The sequence below is a fragment of the Dromaius novaehollandiae genome, chromosome 4 (genome assembly GCF_036370855.1).
Source record: "Dromaius novaehollandiae isolate bDroNov1 chromosome 4, bDroNov1.hap1, whole genome shotgun sequence".
Lineage (NCBI taxonomy): Eukaryota > Metazoa > Chordata > Aves > Casuariiformes > Dromaiidae > Dromaius > Dromaius novaehollandiae.
The window spans coordinates 30,122,474-30,147,875 of record NC_088101.1 but is presented as its reverse complement, the minus strand read 5'-3'; the positions used below and the strand labels follow the sequence as shown (position 1 = coordinate 30,147,875).

General features: G+C 38.1%; 1 protein-coding gene across 12 annotated transcripts in view; it reads right to left on the bottom strand.

The window, feature by feature from the left end:
- The window catches only part of LARP1B (La ribonucleoprotein 1B), a 60,860-nt gene extending 35,915 nt beyond the window's left edge, over positions 1-24,945 (bottom strand). For 6 of the 12 annotated variants that reach the window (XR_010388951.1, XM_064510679.1, XM_064510686.1 and 3 more), the window contains exons 1-5: positions 24,900-24,945; positions 22,402-22,540; positions 20,329-20,418; positions 19,566-19,667; positions 17,743-18,112 (exon numbers count right to left, since the gene is read on the bottom strand). Coding sequence is in view for 11 of the 12 variants with exons in the window: in XM_064510679.1 (XP_064366749.1) it covers positions 17,743-18,112; positions 19,566-19,667; positions 20,329-20,418; positions 22,402-22,503 (664 nt within the window). In the remaining variant the exon portion in view is untranslated. Of the gene's footprint in view, positions 1-5,571; positions 6,306-17,742; positions 18,113-19,565; positions 19,668-20,328; positions 20,419-22,401; positions 22,546-22,988; positions 23,078-24,899 lie in introns of those variants that run through there. The other 6 variants (XM_064510681.1, XM_064510680.1, XM_064510683.1 and 3 more) reach the window with 6 other exon arrangements.
- Positions 24,946-25,402: the final 457 nt, after the last annotated feature.

Here is a 25,402-nt window from a genome sequence, read left to right as displayed (position 1 = left end):
AATCAGATTTTAGTGTCAAGAACGAAACAGAAGATAAAGAGAAAAAGAAAGAGGATGGGAGAGTAAAAGAACAGGACATCAGAAAACTTAAAGCTTTTACCCAGATGAAGTCTGTTACATTGTTATAAACAAGTCTACAGCCAATGTTCACATTCTAGAGTCATTTAGATACCACTTAATATTATTCCAACCTTCAGTTTTGGCGTAACAGTGCAGAATACCTGGAAATGGTATCTTTAGTTTATTGCTACAGCAGAATCCAACAAGCCCTTGAAAATAAACTGTTCTATTTATTGTTGGTTCCAATCTAACTACAGTAAAATGATTTGATCCAATTTATCAGGTCACATGCTACTAGGTAACCCATTTACTAGCAGCAAAATATGTTGATGTAAGAATTCAAGTTATTTTCAATTACTTTACTTGCTGGGTTTTGGTTGAGTTTTGAGAGGGTAGAAAAAAACAGAAGGCAAGCAAGTTTAAACACCAATGATCATCTTTCATCACTGAACTACAGTGAAGATGCTGCCCACATGAAAACAGAAAGCCATATTAATGAGGTTCTTCCAAGTCTCTTAATACACTACATCCTAATGGAAGATATTTTCTGCAGAAAGATACGGATGTGCAAAAATGCCAAGAGCAGTATTTCAAGCCATAAGGGACAAGAGTTCTTAAAAGCGTAAGGTGAATTTTGGAACCATCGAAAGGGCAGCAACCCTCAGGGACAACGACACCAGAAAAGGAATCATGGGACAGGATGCTGTACAGAGATAGAGAAGGAAAGTTTGTACATAAAGGCATATCATGAATGTATCACCAAATACCAGCCAAATTACATTTTCAGTAATAGCACTGCAGAGTATGCTATTCAATACTTCAGAAAACATTATTTGAAGTTATGAAAACATCAAGTCAGCAAATTGGTATTTCAAGTTTCCTCTGGAAACAATGTCTATTAATAAAAGGGAGAACATACTCTCATTTTGAGACGTGTTTTATACTGCAATGATTTCTAGACAACATTCGAGTTTTATTTTTCACTTAGACTGCACATTTATTTACTTCAGTACTGAAATAACATGCCACAAACACTAGAAGTACTCCATGAGGGAAGGATGGGAGGTGTGAAATCAAGACTAATGTTCAAAAAAAACTCCTGACTATTGGCAAAATAGCTCTTCAAATTTTCAGTGGAAAACATTTGTTATAGTTGTAGAACATCTTCCTTCCATTCCTTAATCTGAAATTTTGTAACATAATCCATTTTTAAACAAGGTGAGCTATGTGTAAATCTATTGTTTAAATGACAAATGTAAAAGTCTCACAAATGTGAGAAAACAATCCCTTGGAATATATGATAATTTAAATGCAGATCACAGTTTTATGATCCAAGCATTCTGGGAAACAAACAAAACAGTAATCTATGCTGACATTATTTCCTATAACAGTTTCAGCAGTTTATGGCAAAACTGCATTAAATTGACTAACTTATTCACAATAGCTGAATAACTCAACCAAGGTACTGAGTTATTTCACCTGTATCCTTTCACGTATTTCCATTCAGAAACAGTCAGTTGTTCAGCGTTAGAAGCACCGAACAATAAATAGGACAAAAAAAAAAAAAAACAATATATGACTGACTTCTTATCTTATGTATGTATATTTTTAGCTACTTAATGGAAAGCTGCAACCTGTGACTCAATTTCTACAAAAGCTTTCATGGTTAAATGGGAGCATGTGCTAGAACATAGTGAGCCAGCAATGTATCTTAGACTCTAGACAGTAGGATGGATTTCTCTCTCAAAACAGACCTTCAATCTAGAAATCACAGGAAAGTACTACGCAAAATGACATATGCTGTAAGCCGATTCATAAAGAGTATTTTTTAAAGCATTCAGGGTTGAGGCAATTGTCAATGTTTTTCCTTTTGATAATTCTTAAAAAAATAAAACAAAACTGCTATTTAAACATTCATTGAATTCATGAGAACTCATGACAATATCTGCATTAAATGCAGTGAAGACAAACTGAACACAACATAGAAGACTGAAGTGTGCAGTAACCTTAATTAACTATTTCATTCAAGCACGCTAGGAATTAAACTCATTTTAACCACTTGAGAAGCATGGATATTTTACTTCATTGAATACTTTCATATATTTCATTAACTATTTTTGAATAATAAACTAATGAATCATTAGAGACCAACGTCAGCTATATAAATCACATGAAGACTAGAACACATCATCTAGATTCACTTTTACAAGTTCACAAAAAGGGCAGCACCTTAGATTTCATTGAACAAAAAGGTAGGAGAACTTTTGTAACAAAATTATTTCAACAATTTCATACTGGTCAATTTATTTATATGGGGGAAGGATAACTAACCTTGACTGAGAGCCCAGCATTGACAGCTAGCTAAGGAAAAACAGACTCAAAGAAAAGAGAAGGAAGAGAGGAATAACACTGGTTGTTACACACCTTCTGTATGTACATATCTCGCTGGCTCAATTAAAAAGAAAAGCGCATCTTGTTACCTTGCAAAAAGTGATTAGATAGAAGATTATATAGAACAACTTCTTGGCAACCATTCCTCTCTGAATCAAACAATTTTAACTTGAAAAACTAAGAAATTATTGCAATATTCTATGATGTTAGGCACTACTGGGAAAGGTGGAAGGAGAAACACACACAAGAACTACCTTTAATTATTAGAGAGCCTATGTTAAAGCTAACTTCTTGTGTTCAGGATCACTGTGACTAGACAAAAAACTATTAATTTCAATTGCAATTCCATACTGCTACAAGTCTCTCTTCAAGAACTAACTGCAGATTAGGATGTAGTAGCCGTGTAATTCTGAAGTTAGATTATTCTATTTAAAAGAAAGAATTTTAATACAAAGCTTACTCCAAAATACTGAACTGTGTTAGCAAATGTAAAACTATGTTAACAAACACACAATGAAAAATTCAGATATGTTTACATTACGTGCTTGTTTTACTGTGACATTATCAATGCCTACTAACATGTAAGATGAAAAGGTAATATTAACAATGCTTTTGACAGAATTTCTTTCTCCAAGATAGAGTGCTAAGCTTTTTATATTACTTTTTTCCTTCTAGTGCCAGGTGACTTTCACAGTTTCTTTCAAAGACAAGAGCCAGTTTTGCCTCCAACATACATGAAAGTTGCATTTAATTAAGAGTCCAAAGATGACTGAGTGGAAGCAACTTCTCAAGTGTGTAACTATCACTGAACATACCATACGTGCATGTGTCAGGATAGTTTCAATGAGTTAAGCCAAGATCAACAAGTAAAACAGGATAAAGTCACTACTTTGATGTGAGATTCTTTTACATTTTACCTTCTCCTTTATGGACAGTTTCACATTCCACTCCAGCACTATTACTGCTCATCTACTTATTATTTCACATGACTCATATTCATGTTACTGCAGCCATAACAGCCCAGTGTGACTGATTTCACTTTGCCAGTATGCAATCAGTTACTTGAAAATACATCTCTTGTTGCAGATGGAGGCACATGCTAATTCCTTCCTTCAAACAGCCAGGAAAGATTACCTGCTTTTTATTTTACAGTAAAGAGTGGTGGCTCATTCCTGGGGCTTTCAGTGGTGGACAAAACAGAACACACACCTTGATGTGTTTTTCACTGATGTCTTTACCAATATCTTTACAAGCAAAAAGTCTCCTATATTTGCTATATTACACACTTGCCGTTGAAAAAGATGTTCCAGTGCAACTACTCAACTTACGTTAACTTGACAAACAGTAACCACAACCTATATAAACAATTTAAAACAAACGTGAAAAACAATTTAAAGTTCTCTGAAAATGCCAAATTAAGCATATAACATATGCAGTGTATGAACTCACTGTCTTCCTTTTCTCTTCTCCTTCCTTCAACAACTATTTTTGTGTTTTGCCTTAAGTGAAATATTTTCAGCTAGGCCTGACTAGGGCCATGAGGTATTAATGCAACAAAAACAAGTTTTCCCAATCCTTTTGATGTACCAGTATTGTTACTGCCAAAGCAAGCAACCAACCAAAATGAGTGAAAAGTTTTCTTTCATGTATGGACAAGACCACAAGCTGCTGCCCAGCAAGCCGGGTTGTACAAGCTATGCACAAATGGATAAATATGAGTGTGTGAGTACACACAAACAAAACAGATGAAGACAACTATATGTATAGCATATTGCAAAAAAGTCTGATCTTCAGCTAAGGTATTCTGTTCTTGAGATCAGTAGCCTGCTTTCTCTGCTTGCAAAATCCGTATGCTTGAAACTATAAATATATATAATTTACTTTGTAAGGAAGTACACATTTAATTCAAGGATAAAATTGACTGTCAGATCACAAAAAATCTGTCAGGTGCTTTAAGGAGCAAGTGCTAAACTTGAAATTCTCAGAAAACACAAGCTGAACTATGTATTTTGAGGTCAGCGGTTTGCTCCTAGCCAAGAACAATATGCTGAAGATTTGCTGACTTCTAGGAACTCTTTACTAGCCTAAATACATAGCTTGGTAATTTCAAGTCAGTCAAGTCTTCAATGACCAATTCTGCAAAACAATTTACTCAGTCAGTACAGAGTCTGTGAAGTAGCTTTGTTGTACATGTAGTGATTAAGGGCCAGAAAACTATGCCATGGCTACCCTCACTGTATCTATTTCCACACAAACGGTTCAAATCCTCATGGAAAGCAAACTAACTGATTTTGTAAACACTGAAACCCTCCAACAATCTAAATCATTTGAAAAGCAAAGTCAAGAGATGGATTTTAAGGAGGGCCTGAGCATATCATTAGGGGGAAAAAAAAAAAACTACAGCAAACGGGATTAGCGGTATTTCTAAATAAAAGTGAAGAAAACAAGTACCTTAGCAGTCTTATTTTGGCAGTACCACAACTCGGAGCCAAGCAGTGGGCCGCGCTCGTCATCTGCGCCCCACCAGGGGTAAGCGACCAACTGCAGCTCCCAGGAACAGAGCGGCGAATATGCCACCATCAGCACTTTATCTCGCTGACCCTAATTAACTCTGACAGTAACTCCTTCCCCACCAAAATAACTCCTCGTTCGCCGCACCGGTACTTATGTAACCGCCGCGCCGGGGCCCGGCTAGCGCCCGCACCCCACAGCGGGCTCGTTCCCCTCAGCCGAGGGGCGCGGAGCCCCAGCCTCCCCCCGCCCGGCCGCAGGGCGAGAACGAACGCCGTCCGTTAACCGTCACCCTCCCCCCCACCGCCCTCCTCCTCCTCCTCTCCGCCGGCCGCGAGTAAAGGACACGGGCAGACCACACCTCTCCATGCTCCTTTTCCTCATCTGCCCATGTATGTAAAAAGCCAGCGTGCTCTCGGGTCGGCTCCTTGAAATAAATACCGCGGGCGGACGGGCAACGGGCACCGACCGCGGCAGCGCCAGAAAGGAAAAGTGTGTGTGCACCGGGGGGGGCAGACACGCTTTCCCCCAGACTCGCGCTTTGTTTTAAAATAAATAAAAGACAAGCAGCCCACCGCCCGCTCGGCCCCGCGCGCGGCCGCCCCGCACCTGGGTCCTGCAGGATGTGCTGGCCGTCGGCCACGGGCGGGGACAGGTCGTCCTGAGTGGGTCTGCGCCGCGTCCAGGGGTTTTCCTTGGGCGGCGGAGCTTCCACCACCAGCCACCGCCGCTTCTCCTCCAGGGCCTCCTCGCCGCGGGGCGAGCCGGGCTCCCGCCGCCCGCTCCCCTCCGAGTCCCGGGGCCGAGCGGCAGCCGGGCCGCCGCCGCTCTCTGCGCCCCAGGCTTGCTGCTCGGCGGGCGCCGCGGACACCTGCGCCGCGGACATGCCAGGGGGGGCCGCGGGGAGGGGGGGCGGCCCTGAGGGGAAGTCGCACGGGCAGCAGCGGGGCGCCGCCGCGCCGCGGGGAAGCCAACGCGGGGGGCTCGCCTCCTCCCCTCGCCGCCGCCCCGACTCCCGGGGGTCCCCTGTCAGCTTCCCCGGCCGCGACGCCGGCCCGCCCTGCGCTCAGCCGCCGCGGCTCATTCAGCGAGCGCCTCCCTCAGAGGCCCCCCCTGCCCCGAGCAACCGCAGCGCAGAGGCTGGGGAGGGGGGTGAGCGCCGGCGAGCGAGAGGGCGAGCGAGCCGCGCGCCCCGAACCGCCGCCACCGGGAGCGACGGCAGGGCGGAGGCGCTCCCGCCCCCGCTGCGCCTTCGCCGCCCCGGCCCGGCCCGCGCGGAGGGGGCCGTAACAGCAAGGCGGACAGGAGGGGCAGCGGGCGCGGAGGAAGGGGCGGGGCGGGGCCGGGCTGCCGGGCGTTCCCGTGCGTTATGACCTCACAGCGGCGGGGCCGCAACGCGACGGCGCGAGCCCCTCCCGCCGCCCCGGCGGCCGTTGGCTTGCGGCGGGGCAACGCTCCCCGCTCGCGTCAGCGCAACGTCCGCGCCGCGCTTCGCCCCCGCCGGACAGGACCGCTGGCACCGCGGCGCAGCCCACAGGCCCCCGCCGCGCCCGGAGTCCTCTTTTTTCCCTTTGAAGAAGCAGCACATGCGTTAGGGCCTCCTCAGAAGGAGCCTGAGAAAAAGGCCGTGCCCCACCGGGCTCAGCGGTACCGGCGCACCAGCAGTCTGCCCCCCACGGAACAAGTAGCGTTACCGAGGGAGGTCTGCTGCCCTGGAAAAAGAAATGTGAATTTTTTGTGTCTAGGGCACATCTTCTTCCATGCGTGGATTTTTTTTCCCTATTCTTTAAAGACTTTAATATTCATAAAGCAGCAGTGTTTAGAGTGTATATAAAGCACACTGCTTGAAAGGACAGTTACTTAAAACTAAGCTTTTTTTTATTATTATTATTTTTTTATTTCAGTCATCTAAGCCAGCCCCAACCCCCACTCCCTCTGCAATATTTTCTCTGGGATAGCTGGAGTAAGCCTGAGCAATACAGGCACAACTTGCATTTCCAGCAAGGCAGAACTCCTTCAGTAGATGCTATTTACTTTTAGTATGTCCTTTACTGTTTGTTAGTGCCCTTTTCTGATTAATGAGTCCGCATTAATTAAATCCATTTAGGTGTTATGCATGCTTTCACAAACAGCATCACAAAGACAATGGGATAGTTGGGGAAAAACCAACTCAAACAGCCCCCCTTCAACCCACAAACAAAACACCTCAGCACTCATCTCTGCTGCTAAAAAAAATCCATAGTAGATTTAATTTACAAGAACATGAATACATGAATCAATTTAAAAAGTCATTAAAACCAAAGGTTTTTTTTTTTTTTTTAATAGCCCAGTCTACTTTCAAACTAGCTAATAAAGGCTGAAATAAAATACTGGTGATGAAGGTAAGCAGTATGAGACTACAGAAGACAAAACCACAAAACCCATGTCAGTGAAAGGCAACAGCTGTAACCCTGCATCCCATTGCAGGCACATTGAAGATGGTTTAAGCCCTCAAGTAATGCTCACAGGACTCTGCACATTTCGTAGGTCTTTCCCATACTTCACATACGATGGGGGTCCCAAAATACAGTACACCAAGTAATGTATTTAATAATTGCAGCAAATGAGACTTCTCTGGTTCAGTATTTCTAGCAGTCCATGCTTGCAGTAATAGTACAGACTCCAGAACATGTCCAATTGACATTTGAATAAATATTTAGGTTCAAGCAACTAGGGAACCACACATCATTTAGGCATAGTCACATGGCTATCATCTCCATCGTGCCATATTTCATCTGCCTTTTTACCTTCAGCCAAAAATCCCCCAGAAGTCTCCTTGCAATAGTGCAAACATCCTCATACTATGCCTACTTTATTTATTACAAGGTTATACTCACATTTCTCTCACTGTATTATCCCAGAAGCGCTATGATCACAAGTAAACCACTGGTGCTACAAGATTAATCATCCCCTCTCCCCCCTCCCCCATGGCATCTCCCAGTGCTCCCAAAATGCTCCTTGGTTGCACAGTTGACCACAAGATGTCACCTCTTAAGTTACCCTTCCCTCTCCCATTTCTTGTATTCAGTCTCTCAAGCAACAGATGTAAGGCTCAGCCCTGCTTTACACCCCTCTTCCTCAGTTTCTTTCAAAATAAAGAGATAGTGGCTATTTTACGAGCTAAATGATTTCTTAAACATGCTTTTATAAAACTTATCAAGTATTTTTCAAGCAGCTTCACAAATAACTGAATTTCCAGAGTTTTGTATCAGCAAAATACATTCTGTTTGGGGCAAGAGTCTTCTCTGCTTTAATGACTGTACAGAGTTTACCCTTTTAATCACAAAACAAAAACCCAGGCACTAGAGCTCACACTTCTTCAGGCACCAAAGCATTATTAGGATTATTCTGGAAGTGTGGACACAGTAGCAACTCAAAAGAATAAAGGCATACTTCTACAAGACCAACCACTTCAACTGTCTGGAACCACAGCAGTGGCTGTTGGATGCTTCCCTTTCAAGTAGGGTGCTATTTAGTCAGAGGTGATGAGACCAGATGAGTTGGTGGAGGCCCATGCCTAACTTAAAGGAGAGCCCCTCTCAGGTGCTGGCTTTGTTCAATGTTATATCATTTTGTGGTATAGGTTTGAAATGAAAACATGTACTAGAATTGTTGTGCTATTCTAAGCAAGCCACATAGATACTTTAATACAGATTTGTATAATTGGAGATACAAGCTCAAAAATTGTTAACAAAGGATGAGATTCTCCTTTTATAACATAGGAATAAGACATTCACAAATGAATCTCATCAGTTTTTGTACAAAAACTGACTTAAGTAATTATTCTTTCTTTCAAACTTTATACTGAGAAAGGAAAAAGGTAGAAATGGTTACGGTTAAAGCAAGTTTTCAAACTCTTAGAAGCATTTTTCTTTGCAACTAAGGGCTCAATTTATTCAGGGACAAGCAAGTTGCACATTGAGGACATGCCAATAACATACTGCAGTGACAAATTTATTTGGAATGGAGGAAAGTGTTCTTAATTAATAGTTTTGACTAGCAAAAAGGGCAGTGGTTTAACTAATTTTTGTATATATTTACATCTATACTCCTGAAAACAAGAGCAAGAATCACACGATCTGTTCAAAACACTTTTCATATCTTTTACTTGGCTTCCTGAGGAAACCAAGACTTCAAAAACATATATACATAAATGCATATATGCAAAGGCAGCAACTTAATGCCATTAGCTAATTTTAACCAAATCTGAGAGAGGAACAGAGGTTTCAAAAATTAATAAACTCATACAAAGTTTCCTGAAAACAGGCAATTTACACTGGCTAAGTAAAGGAACTGCAGTGAGAACTCATATTTTACTAGACACCAGAGAATCCATATGGAAGGGCTTCCTGTCAGAGCACTTCCACATGTGAGAAGTTTAAAAAAAACTGCAAAACTCACATTATCTTTGATGCCAAAGAGAAAAATAGACACATCTAGCTCAGCTTCACTCAATAACTATTCATTACTTCAACTTCACTAGTTATGGTGGTCATAGAGGAGTTAGTAAGAGAAATAGTACTTCTGTTTTACTATAGGACACAGCTGCTGAGGATGAGTGCACGCTAGCAGTACGGTCTCACTGTTGCAGTGCTGAATTGAGGGATAAACACAGCAAAATAAAGCTTGTAAAACTCGGAAGCTAAGAACATCATAAACGAAAGCAGAGAGGCCCCACCTAGTCACTGGTAAGAAGGCGATTAACCTGTTTCCTCTTTTTCTCATAGAAGTATTAGAAGATAAGGAAGGCTGAAGCCAGCCAGGACTTCAGGAATGCTACAATACAGGAACCTGAATAGACCAGAGAAGCAGGAGGAAGCCAGTGAAAAGTTAACTACACTGGGCAACAAAGATTAAAGGTGGCCAATAACATGGCAGCTTAAGTTTTGTAGATACTTGTGTTGCTAACTTTGTGGTAATAGCAGACCTAGTGTATACTTTATAGAATGAACTGGACCTTAAGAGTGGTATCGAAGCTTTCAAAGTTGCCTAAGACTCATTCTTAACTCTTCATCCAGTTAGCATCATCATTCTTGCCATTTTCTAGCACTGCAAGTCGGACTGTCCCATTCAAAACTCATAGTGCTCACTTTTCCTTTAAGAGCACAATATTTAAAATACGTTCATATTTGAAAAAGAGGTTGATTTACACTGTAGAAAACCAAGAGAATAACATTTGTTATGAGGTATCTTAGTTTTTAAATCTTATGTTTTATCTTGTGTTGAAGTATCCAAGTATACCAGGCAACACTGCAATTTACTAGTTTGCATAACATAGTAGCATTTTATTCATGTAAGTTTTGCATGAGCAATTACATGCCTACAGATTATACAAACCTCCCTTCCATATTGTATAACTTATCATTACAGCCAAGCTGACACAGAACCTGACAGTTTAAGATAAAGTAACTTCCCTGCCCAACAAACCGAAACTAAGATCAACATAAAAGAGCCATACAAGACAGAAACAACAATTAAAAAGAGACAAAAATTAACTGCCTCAAAATGTTAACAGCTACCAAGCAAAAATACCATTCTAAAGATTTTTACTTTATTGTCTACCATTTAAAGATATGACATTCCACTAGGAAAATACAGCAAAACTCCATTACTTCATACAATAGTATCTTTTTGCAACTTAAAGGTGCAATTAACTCTTCAAGATTAATGCAACACAAATGAGCCATCCTTGCTTTAAAAAGTTATGTGGCTAAAGTGGCCACTTTTGAGGGTGTGTGTGTGTGTGGGGGGGGGGGGGAAGACATGGGGGGAAAAATTATAAAAAATTCCATTCAACATTAGACACATTCCATTCTAAATGGTGATCAACACAGGCGTGCCACAACAGAAAAGTAAAAACAAAGCGCACACGCACACACACACCCCCCTAGTAGTTTTTTCCACAGTTAACATGCCAGACCTAACTGCATTCTGTCCTGATCCTTTTCTTTCAGATTTAGGCAAACCCCACTAGCCACTCCATTCGTTCCTGGTTATGTCTTGTCAGTCTTAGTACTAGGGAACAGATGTATCACCATAGCCTTTGCTTTTCAGACAGCACAAATGGAACATGAAACCACCACAGATCGCGGCTTGGTTGCTGGCTACAACTGGAGGGCTTCAGTCAGAATGAGCGCTTCAATTCCATAGAGCAAACCAGAGTCTTGGAGTTTTCCAGGACATTTTTTTAAATACATAAACACCATGAAGACTCATAGATGCACATGCCAGTAACACTTAGAGCTATTTGTTCCAAACTGTCTCTTTCAGCTGGTATGTGATGTTCTCAGCCATATGACAGACTGCTGCAGACAAAGAATTAACCTCCTTTTCTCCCTGTAGCAACACTTCAGAACCCCATCACTATCTCCTCCCACAAAACACATGGAAGAACAGTAAGGGTAGTTTTCTCAGTCACTGCTGGACAATTCTACAATATGCTCCAATTTTATTACGGTACTACACACACTGTTTGGAACACAGCTGCAAGCAGGAAGAAGTCTGACAGATTTTAAACCTTTTAAATAGAACAGATTTTAAATAGGACTGGGAAATTCTGTCCCGATGAAGCCACTGAAAAGTCTAAAATTGTAATCATAACTGTATCTTAATTAGCTAATTCAAGCTTGTTTTCTTTATTAGGTACTGTGTGTAGAAAAACATGAAAGTAGTATCAGTGTTTGTTATGTGAAGCTTTTATCTTGTACAGTAGATTAGCTACTCTTTTTGTGCTACAATACTAGTAGGAACAAAAAGGATTACAGCATAACAGTGAGATGCATTTTGAATTCTTCTTCACAAGAAAAAAACCACACCTAGCTATTTTGGAAGATTTTTTATTGAAAAAACAAAAAACAAAAAATGATCAATGCCAGTTTTACAATAGATTTAAGACAGAGGATGGCTTATCTGCTATTTTGACTTAGTACAGGAACTGTATTCCAGTATTTCTCTCATGCAATCACTGTATTAAAATTATATTCTCATTTAACACTACAATGGATTATTAATAATGCTCTATTAGGTTTTAACCATGAAATCTGGTTAAAAATCAATTTTCCAAAGGTTAAAACTTTTAAACAGCAAGATTCTCCTTAGCCTTCATAAACCAGCTAACACCTTCCTGTGTATGGTAACTAGCAGACATAAGTCACACATGTGGTGGGGGTTTTTTGTGGGTTTTTTTTGTTTGTTTGTTTTTTTAATACTGATCTCAGAAACATATTAAATGCTTCTTAGCAGGCTCTTGTATTTAGCAATGTTATTTTAGTTGCATAGTGGAGTACAATCTCTCATTCCTGTTAGAAGCCAGTCCTTTACTACTTATCCCAAAAGACCTTCTCACAAACAGGAGGTATATTAATATAAATACAAATAGCACATCCTTTTGGCAAGTTAAACCTTTCAGTAACACAGTCAGAACACTAGCCTCAGGATGTCAAGTTCTATAATTTTATCAGTTCTGTAATTCCAAGTATTGTACACACAAATACATTTAAAATGTGGCCATCCACACAGATCTAAAAAGGCTGGTGAACAGCAGACAATATTCTTGTACAACATCCTTAGTGATGAGTTCATAAAGGTAAAACCTGTAAAAGTTTTAGTATAGTAATCAAGCCTTTAATTTAAAAGTTGTAAGCTTACATGTATTTGATTTTGAACCTTCCAACATTCAGTTTTTAATAAACTTGCTAGTTACTGAGCCAACCTTCACAGTTGCTTCTGATTTTTTATATATATATATATATATATATAAAAGTCATCACTGCCCAAAGAAATGATGAAAAAACCACTTGAAACAAGCAATTTGCCTTCCGGTAGAATATAACTTCTATTTTCAATAAACTTGGAGGTTAAATAACTTGGGTTGCTACAAATTATCTCGGTTTTGCCTGGACTTATCTGATTTTCAAGTCAACCATGATTCATTTCCAATTACTAACCCTGTATGTAGGCTAAAATTTTAGATATTCTATTTATATTAACTGAGCTTCGTTTGCTCCATATTAACAATATTAAAATACGCATGGGGATTAATGAAGTGCTTGGTTTGGAAGGTGTAATAGTCACATTTCCTGTACTTACAAATTGCTGGATTTTTCTGATTCTGTGTAACATCGATCATCACTGTACCAGAGTTAATATTCAAGTGTTCCAGCTTTCAACTTCTCTGCAATCTTGCCTTAAAAAAAATATTACAGGAGATTACCACAAACTAAGAAGCGGACACATGGATATGGACAGCTACCATACACAGCTGATGGATGACAACCTCTTATTCGACTGTAATTTGATGGTATTTTTGAGCCCAAAAGAGGAAATAACAGACTTCATATTTTCTTAAATGTGTTCAGAATCCTAAACTTTTCCTTTCCATCCAATTAAAGAGAACTGTAGACAAATAAGGAGCAAATTTTCAACCATTTTGATAACCCTTAGTCTCATGTATATTTTTAACACCATACAGTGTAACTGTATGTTGCATATCAATGCCGAGTGCATTTTAGAAGGGACCTCTGCTGACATATTTCAAACAGGTCCTATAGCACCATATATTTTGCTGTTGACAGCTTAGAATCAGACTCTTCGTGCCGTTGTTTCTGAAGAAAAACAATGATTTTTTTATTCCCTTTAGCAATCTAAAAAATTCTAGTATAAAATGTACGTTATCCAACTGATCAGACATAAGAAATGAATTACTGGACACTCCATTATCAGTTGTTCTAGTTCTGTGAAACCAATCAATGAATAGCTACATGATTGTGCTTGAATAGCATACTTTAGGAGGCAGAAAAATCTTTTAGATATATTAGGTGCAAGTGTCTTTCATTCCATTTTTAAAGGTTCATTTTGCAAGATGTGATTCTGCCTCCTCCATGATAGCTCACCTTCAAGTCATAATAGAGAAAATCAGCGACAAAAGCAAGAGGCTGACTGTTAGCAAAACCACTGTAAAACACAACAGCAAGTTGACAAGGAAGCAAAAAACAAGGTACCTGGAATAAACTAGAAATACACTAAACACAAGACAGCATTGCAGCCCTATAGCAAATTTTACATTCTATCACCATTTAAATTTGTCCGTTTTCAACTGATGCACAATTCAGAATTGAAGGAATACATAACGTGATTAAATATGAAGTACATGAATCATTCATGCACTAACAAATGCTGCCATTGTTTCTTCACAGGTAAAGCTGAAGCAAGCATGTCAGAATGTCATTTGGTTTAAATGAAACTAATATTGGTACTTTACCATTTTTGATAACTGTTAGCTACAACATTCAAAGTCAGTAACCATCCATTCAACTTTGCAAGAGCCTTGTTTTCCAAACATGAAATTCCAATACAGGGAAGTACAAGTTAGATCAGTTTGAATACATTATAAAGATTGTTAAACAGCATATTTCTGAAGAAAGCGGTCAAATGCATCATAAATAGCTTGCCTAAAACGAGAAAGAAAGATGACAATTATAGACCACTTGTATGATTTTGGAAAAGGCAGATAAAGGTGGCCTATTCCCACATATTTACAAATTAAAACTATTTGACGATTTCAAACAACGCTCAATAAAAATGTGATATTGAGTATTCTTTCTCCCTCACTTATTTCCTGGATCTCTCTCACCTCAATGCAGTAACATACTTACATCTCAGGAGTGAATGAGGCTACCTATTACTTTTAATAAAAGTACTGATGTTAATGGATTAGGAGTTTTCTATTCAGCTGCATCAGGAAATGGGTCAAAGAGACATACATAATTTATTATTTTTGAGCAACTGTCACAACATAAAATAAGGCTGAACTTTGAAACAGCAATAAGCTAACAGTTAACATACCTCTAATCTGTACATTGTTACTCCTTTCTGCTGTTGCTTAGACTTCCTAAATGCGATGGCAATTCTTACTAATTCTTTATATTTTAAGATTATTAATAAACAAGTATTTAAGCTTTCAAAATTAATAAACTGTATTTACATTACTACTATTTCAGAAAGTCAACAAGTCAAAAATTCCTGCAAGTACTATACATTTGAAGACAAGCTTGTATTTTAATTCTGGACTTCAGCTGCTTTTCTTATTTTCAGAAGACAACATTTACAAAAAGACAACTGCTGCTCAATACAACATAAGCAATCACTGCTTAAAAAAAAAAGATTTTCTAGTGTCCAGTGAACCAACTAACTAACGGCTTTTACAGAAAAGCAAGAGCCAAAAGGATTATTCTCTTGCCATTGGCTTACTGAATGATCCAAGATACATGGCTGCACCTCATTCTCACTTGAAAGATGGAAATGCTGACATCCTCTAAATTATTTGAAATCTGATAATTTCTTCTACTTTAAAGCAACAAATACCAAGTATTGCTTTGTAAAAACTGTGCTACTAAGCTCTCAACTGTCTTAAAACTTTCCTGTTTACCTTACCTAAAGAGTCCTTGTTTGAAGAGGTAGGCACTAACATGACCTCCATCCAGATACCTGATTTCACATCCGGGCCAGATTTCTTGAAGACTGCGCACCCCAGTTCGAGGAATATATGCATCCTCTTTAGCTTGTACAACTATGATTAAACTTGGGTCAACTGGAACTAAACAAAAACAAATCAAAATGCAATTCACCCAAGGTAAGCAGTAGAAGTACTTTAGCTTTCTGAGATTTCTGTTGTAAAGATGTCCTCCATTTCTAAAAATACCTCTAAATTTAGCAAAAGGCATTTAAAACTATTCTAAACTTTAATAAAATGAAATTTTCTCAACTCTCCAGTAGTACTTATGTAATTTTTAATGATACAGCAGCAAGGCCAGCAGTAGAAAAAAAAAAAAAACAACCAAACCAACCCCTTCCTTCCCCTAAAACAAAAAACCTCAGAAGCCTTTGCCAAATGACAGTGGAATTGTCTTTGCTCCTATTGACAAGCCTCTATACCATTCAGGTCAGTTAGCTGAGATTGCTTTTTTCAGGGAAAAGAACTAGGAGACATCTGAAATTCAATGGAATAGATGCTTCATACTAATTATTTTTCCACCTCAGGGAGAGGAAAAACAACTTTTGATATGAGAGGTCAGACAGCAAGTGCAGTATGTTAACTTTCTTTCCTGCTTCCTGTATCTTTTTGTTACATCAACTCCCTCGCCCCCGCAAATGCATTGTTATGTGTATTAAATAAAGAGAATTGCACTAATCTGATTACTGACAAACAGGAATAACACCAAAATGATGCTGAGCACAGAACATGCATCTTGTCCCCTTTTCCCAAAGAACATACATTGCAGGAGCAGTAAACAGTGACAAGCTAAGACATTTGAAAACGGGATATCACAGATAACTTAGGCACTCCTCTTTTGTAAATATTAAATTATGCACACAGGATGTGTAATGGTAGCTAAAATGGATTCTAGTTTTCTACTCAATTTTCCATAAAATTTGAGTATTAGGTGGATTTACTGAAGATCCTCTCTAGGTACACTGCCCAGCAAGGGATGCAGTGTTTCCCAGGCATAAAGAGACCTGGGAGACGCTTGACACAAAGGACTATGTCACTTTGACAAATGCATTAGGATAATGGATCATCTTGAAGTTTCAAGGAAAGTCAATATTTAAGCTAAGTGATACCTGCATAGATACAAGGTATACAAGACCATACGGACTTAAACGAAAGTTTCGAAGATTTTCTCTAAAGAAATACTTTTGAAGCTTTATGGAAAGCATTTCACTAGCAATTGTCACAGAACATCCCCAGGCAGCAGCGACCTTGAACTTTTTCCAAGTCAAGAAATATACAGTACAGTAGAAATCATTGAAATTTTTACAGTTAGCAGTGGAGTACTGAATGCAAGAAGTCAAGAATAAGGTGGCTCAAGGTCTCAGCATCAAGAATGTTTTGATGTTCAAAGACTGACTCTGTCAGGAACCTGTCTGAAGTCAAAGTGGTCACAGTGGAGAGTCCTGGATGGGTATGTACACCATCCTATCATTTTGCAGAGGGACTTCCATAAAAGCAATTCCAAACCCCCACCTACAAAAAACCCTTCAATGAGTTATAGGAAGAAATAACGGGTTTGCATTGCCTGCAAATTGGTAGTTAAAACAGATTTGTCCCCGACTCTTTTCCCAGATGCCAAGAAACTCAGGTTTACAGAATGTGGGTTCATAAAATTGAAAACTTACTGGGTTACAGCTCCCTCTATATGCCATGCTTGTCTTGAGAAAGATGTTCACCTGACTGCATTATCCCAAAAGGGCCTCTGTATGTGTCTACTGGTCTAACCTGTCTAACAGTATTATTTAAGCTTGGTTCTAGCTATTTAGGCTACTTTCTATCTAAAGTCAAAATCATATTTCTATTTTATTAGATTTACCCTATTAGGGCAAAGCAGGTTAATTAGACCCAGATATTAGTCATATCATACAGATGTTTCCTTTAAATAATACACATTTGCACTAATTCATATCTGAAAATAGCCACAAGAAGGCAGAAAGAATAAATAAGCAAAGATACTGGAAGGGGATTTGAATTCACTTTCTCATTGGCTTTTAAGGAGAAACAGGAAAATGATTAATGCAAGATAAAGGAAATGGAGTGGTAAATAGATGTTGTTGGACAACATTTAGGATACTTTTGTATTTTAACTAAGCTGCCAGGTTTACACAATGGAAGAACGAAGAGAATACCCTTCATGCCAGAGCATTCTATGCAGTTTTCCAAACCACACATTAAAACAAGTAAACACATACCCGAGAAGTTGGCTACGTGGGTACATTCATCCATAACTCCTTTCATGAAGCGCAGTGATTCTCTCTGTAAAGTGTCACTCTTACTTCTTTCATTGATCTTGTGTCCTTGTTCGCTGGTTAAGTTTTTATTGCTATTGCTACTGGTTGAAAATGTTTGATTTATGCATTTCATTTTAGGAGCATCTTGTATTAAGAGTCTTTCTGATGAGGCACTTTTATTTGTGGTAAAGCAGTGACTAGCTTCTTTAGAGAGAGTTTTGTTCAAGGAATCAAGGTTGAACATTCTAGAAGTCAGGTCTATGTCCTCTAGACTATCTACACTGTCGGGGAAGTTTTTAACGAAATCTTGTCCCATCTTGAAAGAATCTGTCTAAACAAAGACAACAGGTCATTTATTAAGGGTTTCTTCTTTACATCAGTTGGTTGAGAAGATCAACCAACTCAGTATTCCAAAAAAGGAGACAAACACCTTTACTCACAATACTAAAATTATTTTCAGTTTGCACGTATTAATTCAATGAATTAAATCCTAATCGTAACCTCTTGATATTCTAGTTCTACATTTCTGTCAGCTTAAAAAAAAATAATTAAACATGGTAGTTTATGATGCAAGCATCTGTCCATTTTTAATTCTATATTAAACTGAATTCATAATTGAAGTTCATTAAGCTCAAGTTTCTGGGGAAAATAATTCATAAAAGCTATTAATTTCTCATATTTGTCCTTTTCAAAACAGTAGTAATAATTTTTGAATACTTTCAAAAAGATAAGATTTTTAACACTTTTTCATATACTGGAAGAAAAACAGGCAATAGCAACAGACAGATTTCACCAGGTCTAACGTTTCATTTAAGTTACAAGCTGAACATATTGAAGTGTTTCTTCCTTTCATTCTGTGGGCTCTGTCAGTGTTCCTGGAGTGCGTATTACTTAAAAAGGGCAGGCACATAATTGACTGTCATTCCTGCACCTTGTGTTAAAATCTCTCTTAACACTCCTCAAACTCTCTCCACTCCTCTCAAAAAGGACTGTCACAGAATCCTAGAAAAAGTCATTTACCAGAATTAGCTAGAAGACACTGTTGCAACATATAAACAATTCTCAAAAAGTTATCAGTCCAATCTAGAAGAGAGCTGAGGCAATGAAGTTTCCCTTAAAAGCCTTTTTCAACCCTAGTCTAAAAGAGTCAAAGGCAAAGAAAATGCAGACAATAAATTATATTTTGCAAGGAGCAAGAAGCTAAATGACAATAAAAGCTTCACCTCTTGTTTATCCCAACTGCCTGGGCAATGAAAGTTTAAAGCTGAAGGAGGGTTAACATCACAATGGAAACAAAAAAAACAACAACAAAAAAAGGAGACCAAGTACTTTAAACAAACTAGAAAAGTAACTCAGTATTGCTACATGTTCTACAGTATCAAATATTTGGGAGCAATTGCTCCAAAGGACAATAAATCAGTTTTTGATATTTATACTTCAGGCTGCCAGCTATTCCAAACTACAAAGCCGATTACTGAGAAGTGTTATCTACGGTTTCAATGTTTTGACTGAATTCATTTTATGTTGCAGATTACACTAACCTGCTATCTGTGGTCATAGATGAAAGTTTGTAGTGAGTGCTACACTTAAGACATTACACAACCAAAATATTAACTTGTTTCTCAGAAGATTTTTCTTAAAGATTAAATTTATCAAAAACATAAGGACACTATGGAAACATGTTTTTTCTAACAATTGGCTACTTAGAAGTAAAAATAAATTACATTATTCATTGGATTTGCATAAGCAAATATTAGCAAATAGGGAAAATAAAATATACTCACTCCACAATATTCGAGCATTTGAATGATTTCTTCCTCATAAACAGTTTGTGTAAAATACTGTTTTTCTAGTTCTCTCCAGTTCACTGCCTTGCTCAACACACCCTGAAATTATAAACACAAGTGTCCAGTACACAACTAAAAAACACAGATCATTCTGAAATAATGACAGGCATAGAAAACTGATCTGTCCCTCTCTGCAATGTGATCTTTCCAGTGGAGTCCTACCTAGGTTTTCAGATAACCCCTGGAGTAATTGAATCAAAGCATAATCACATAATATAACAGGAACATGCAAATTCACTTCCTTTTTTTTTTTTTTTTTTTTTTAATAACAGAAAACAATCCCAGTTGGGATTTATGCACATCTAGACTGTGCCAGGCCAAAGGTTGGTGTCCAAGTCGGTTTACTCACTCACTTCCCCTGACAGCAGTAGTGAAAACAGGCACCACTAACGGTGGTAGCAGCATTATCACTCAAATATTTTAAGCTGGGTTTTGAGCAAAAAATTTGCTTTCACGGTTTCCTTCATCACCTTCCTACATTCAAATGGGGACTCAAATCAGTTTTATAAAGCAGGACCAGCCCCATCCCCTGATTTAGGACATGACCCACTGAAGCAGCTCAGAGCTTCATTCCTCATCATGTGCTGTATCCTGAGCAGGAAGGGCAGGAAATGTCCCAGCTGAAAAGGCAGATGTGGCCAGTTCAAAGTTTCATATCTGATTATGCTCTAGCACATTAACAAAAATATAGGTTAATTACCGTAGTGAAGACAGCAGAAGCTGTTGACCAGGAAAGACATGGAATCAATGGCAATGGTTTAGGCCAGTTTGTCACTGCCAGTGAAGCCATCTATAGATAGAACAATCAAGTGAACTTAATACATACTTTAATATTGACTTCGTGATATTTTAAAACCAATTTTAAGAACGTTCATCTTTGAGGTTTATTACAAAAACTGTTACCAAAAATAATAAGCAGTGCCAAAGCAGTTAAGGACTTCAGTCCTTAGATACACCTCCTCCTCTTTAAAACTTAGAAGATCGATCATCTATTCTTCAGTGACTTCCCTACAGATATTGCTCTGGATATGACCAATTCCAAGGTTGAGTGGATTTCTGTTATAGCTACCAGAATACCCAACAGAATATTTATTTACAAACAGCCTTTAGCTGTTTCAAATCATGAAAAATTTCAACACAGCCTCCTCAACAGGTTCTTGCAAGCATATTTCAAAACAGAATGAAATCCAAAGGGAATCTACAAATAGGACTACTTAAAATTCTGTACTGTTGAATTTCTATGCTGCAAACAAAAGGGGAAGAGAAGTAATTCAGCACGTTAAGTGAACTCTTTTTCTCTCAAGTCTGAGTATTCTGTGTACCCCAGAAAAAACGAAGCAAAGAAAATCAACATACAGAGATGAGAAACAAATACTTTCCTATATGGCATGTTCTGACCAAGTTTTATTTTATTGCTCTAATCTGAACAACGTGCATACTGTAAAATCCTTACTATAAAATATTCTATATATCTCTCCTGGATGATCTAATAAATACATTTAGATAGCTGAATTATAATTCTATTCTGTTTTTATCAATAAAAAGAACAAACACACACATCTATGTTTGGGTAGTCAGCAGTACTGACTTCTTTCTTCCCAGTCCCAGCTTTTCCCATCTTTAGAATGTGTTTTGCAACAAAGTAAGAAGCATTAATTCAGTTCTAAAGATAATCATCATCAAGTATGATTTATTTTCATAGTTTTAAATTGTACTGTTCCAGATTCAGAAGTAAGTCAGAACTAGTCAAAACTGTATCTTTCTAGACTAAGATCTTTCTCAAATATTGCCTCTTAGGTACATGCTGTATATGACTATGTATGGGACGCAGTTCAGATGTTGACATAGCATTCACATACCATTTGAAGTAGCATAGTTAGTGGTGCATACATCAGATTGAGAATTTCAACCTAACTTATTTATAAGAAAGGGGAGATGTTTAACACAAATTGCTATTTCAGCAAAGGCAATGGTTATGTAAATCTAAGGGGTTTTTTGCACATTTATGACATTTGGAGTCATAAGATCATGCCTTGCAGAAAAAACATTTTCCTTCCTAGCACTACCACTATCAACATGTGGTTTCAGTAAGTACGTTAGCTAACTATGCCTCATTGACCAACGATTATCTGTGGAGTTGCAGGTGATAACACTCTGAGTGCACATCAGGATTTCAAGCATTTTAAGAACACACTGTTGTTTTAGTTGAACATGCACAGAGTCATATACAAAACACGCTCTACCTCTCCCCTGAAATCTTCTCTAATCAGTACCAATGATTACGGAGAAAGATGAGTTGAGAACTGAAGTGTAAACTGACACCAAAGGTCACCTCAATTATAATATACCATGATATGCATTTCACACAGTGGATTCAAACACAAAAGTTTGAACCAGAAGGGAGGGAAGGAGGGAGAACTAGCGATTGATCAGTACCAAATTCCATTTAGAAAAAAGTTCTCCTCAGCTGCCAAGGGGGAAAAAAAATATGTGAGAAGCTAATATTCATATCAAGCCTATCTGATAGGCTCATAGGCATATTAAGCCTGTGAGACAACTGACAACGGGCTCCACCACGCCAGTGTTTATTGAGGATTACACTAATACAGCACCACAGAACAACATGAGAATTAACTGTCACTAACTTGTTTCTCGTGACTCTAAGTGCTTAAAGTAATTCAGAAAGGAACATTATAAAACAAATTTCCATAAGCGAAATAATCAGATAAGAAGTTAAAACAGAAGTTACTAAACAGGAAATATAAAAGCTTACATGTCCTCCCATGGATATTCCAGTCATCCCCAGTGGTCCATAGCCTTCTCTCTCTAGCCAGTGCAAAAGAGCTGCCGATTCTAGAACAAGAGCTCCTCCCATCACAAACAGGTCCGAGACATTTTTTAAACATGACCGTCTTTTCTCCCCAGAAAACGAAAATATAGGATTTATTTTCTAAGATTAGATTTTGACAGTTCTCATCATTCTATATGTACTTTTAATATGAAGCCTGATCATAATCCCAGAGGAAGTTAGGAGCTGCACTCATACTGATTCAACAGGACAGAAAGCAAGTCCAGATTCTCTGGTACTTTTCTGTTTTCCAAAATAAGCTGCTAAATACTTTTTCATAATCCAGACCTAAAAAAGGACTAGAAACAGGCATCTGCTAAACTTTAATGTAATATCACTGATCACATGGTTTTCTAGAAACAGAGGTATTAAAAACACTAGATTCTCATTTGTAGTATTCTGTGCTATAACACTATAATGGATCCTTAAAAAATAGAACCAAAGTGATACAGTGCTAGACATACACTATCTCATTTGCAGAAACAATTCTTCATGTTTTTTCTCTTATTTACCTGTTTTATATCATTGAAAAATTGCACACAACATTTGAAGAGCAATCAGTATGTCAGCTTTGGAAGTATTCATCAGTGTCACTGTAAGACTGAAATTGTAAAGTGGGAAGTTTGTCACTGTACTGAGAAATTCATGTAGTGTACTACAAAACATTAAAACACAGAATAAATAAAAAGAAAAGCAGAAAGCTATTCAGCTGAACCAAAGGCACTCCAAGTCTAAAGTCACTTGGCACAAGGCACAAGTAGGAACACTCAAAGAGTGGAAAAAGCACTCCAACAATGAGAGTGTTTTACAGGGCAATCAATACACTTCAAATTTGGGAGGGAGGGGTGTATTTTCATTGTCAAGTTATAAAAGGCCATTGGCCTCTTCTGCCAGTATACAGTCACATTTAAGATACTTGGAGGCACAAGCACAAAGCTTACTCTCCAAGTCACAGGAGAAACAATTATATGCTGCAGCTACTGCAGTCCAATGTTTATAGGCTACTGTAATTCCTTCCTGCAGCTTGTGCTTTGTTGTAAGAGATTCCTCAGCCCTCTACAGCTGCTATATGTATAAAATATTTTTACCAGCATATTAGCTAAAAACACTGCTGCTGCTTTGTAGCTTTGTAACAAAGAGTGACAGTTACTGGTCGGGCATCAGACTGAGTGCTTGTCCTTCAGAGAATGCTTGACTACATCACAGAATATTAAAGTGTCAAGCTAGACAGCAGTGACAAGAGCCTGGAGTTGGAAATACCTTCTCCAAATTACTTAATCTGAATCAGTGCCTCAATAAATAGATAAAAAAAAGTGACGTATTCCAGCACACACTTACTCTATCTTTTTTTCCTATAATCTCTTATTCCTAAATGCAATCATAAAAAATATATATTTTTAAATGGCTTTAAATGGCATCCCCACAACGATCAGTTGGCAAATGTAATTCACTTTTTTGTTAAACTGGCTCTTATGTCAAAATAAATACAATTCAGCATCTGCTTGGAAAAAATGAAAACTGTTTTTTAGAATTAAAGCTTTCTCTTAAAAAGCAATTTTTAAAATTCAAATTATTTATTTATTTTAAGATTTTGGATTTAGGAAATAGCCGAAATGTGAAGAAGTACTGCTGGTGAAGTCCTAATAAAAATGATAAGTTTAAGAACAAGTCACCTTCCATGTGTCTTTTACTTGGGTCAAATGTCCAAGTTAAGATTAAAAAGGATTAAAACACCAATTCACATTTGGACTATCAGAAATATCGGCAGATTAAAACCACACCTTTGCCTCATGAATATATCTTGCTGAATTCTGTTTATACCCCAGGGGTTCTGAAAATGTGAAAAGCAAAACTCCAGGAATACTTAATTAGGCTTCTAAATCCACATTTAAGAAACTGAATAAGGGAGCAAGTCTTCTCAAATACTGGGCATTGCACAGTCCCCACTTACTGCCAAACAAACACCCAATTTAGATGTTTAAGTGTGGTGCCGCTTAAATATCTTGGAAAAACTAAAATCTTAGCAATAATAACAGGAACATATACTCTGAACAAAGATAATTCATAGTTGTCTGAAGTATAATTGCAACATTTGTACACACACAGTTAAGAATCAGGAAAATAAACTAGCAATTGCTTGCATACATGCTGATCTCAACATTAAACCGTAAGTCTACCTTGTGAAACCTTCCTGACCACTTTGACATCTTTGCACAAAAAGCGACAAAGCAGCCAAACAAAGGGTCCACAATTTCACATAAACAGGTTACAGATGATCCATGTTTGGTATATTTTTTCCATAATAATAAACTATCAAAGTATGGGGGGGGGGGGGGGGATGATGTTGTTGGTGTTTTTTTGAGAAGCTCAAAGTAGTAAAGTATCTTGAAAAGAGTATCTGTGGATTTAATGGTAATACTTACAATTGATCCTTAGGTTTTCTACAGCCATGTAGAAGACTCAAGTTAAAGAAAGTAAAGATGTCTATATAAAAAGCAGCAAGTTAAATAAAAACCCATACATAAATAGCACAGTGATTAATTTAAACTGGTACTTAAATTCCAAATATTTATCTGAAACTAAATCAAGTTAAATGTGGTTTGACAATGTCATTTATAATTTAAGATTTCACTTTTGTGAGGTACAAGGGTAGGAAAAAAGCGTAACTAGAGATCCTAATAAAACGAGGTGACAGTGTTATAGAAGTCACTGATGTGCTGATGACAGGATGGAACTTCAGGGTTTTTTTTTTGGAAAACTAATAGAAAATCTGAACATCTTAAATGGTAGCAGTAAGTTTCTCAAAAGTACGTGAGATACCAGAAGGGTTGCAGTTGAGAAGGGAAGGCAGGAGAAGCAACTTGCTTTTCTGCCATTAATACATCAAAAAGTCACACAGTATGATGTGGAATGAATGCAGTTTTCA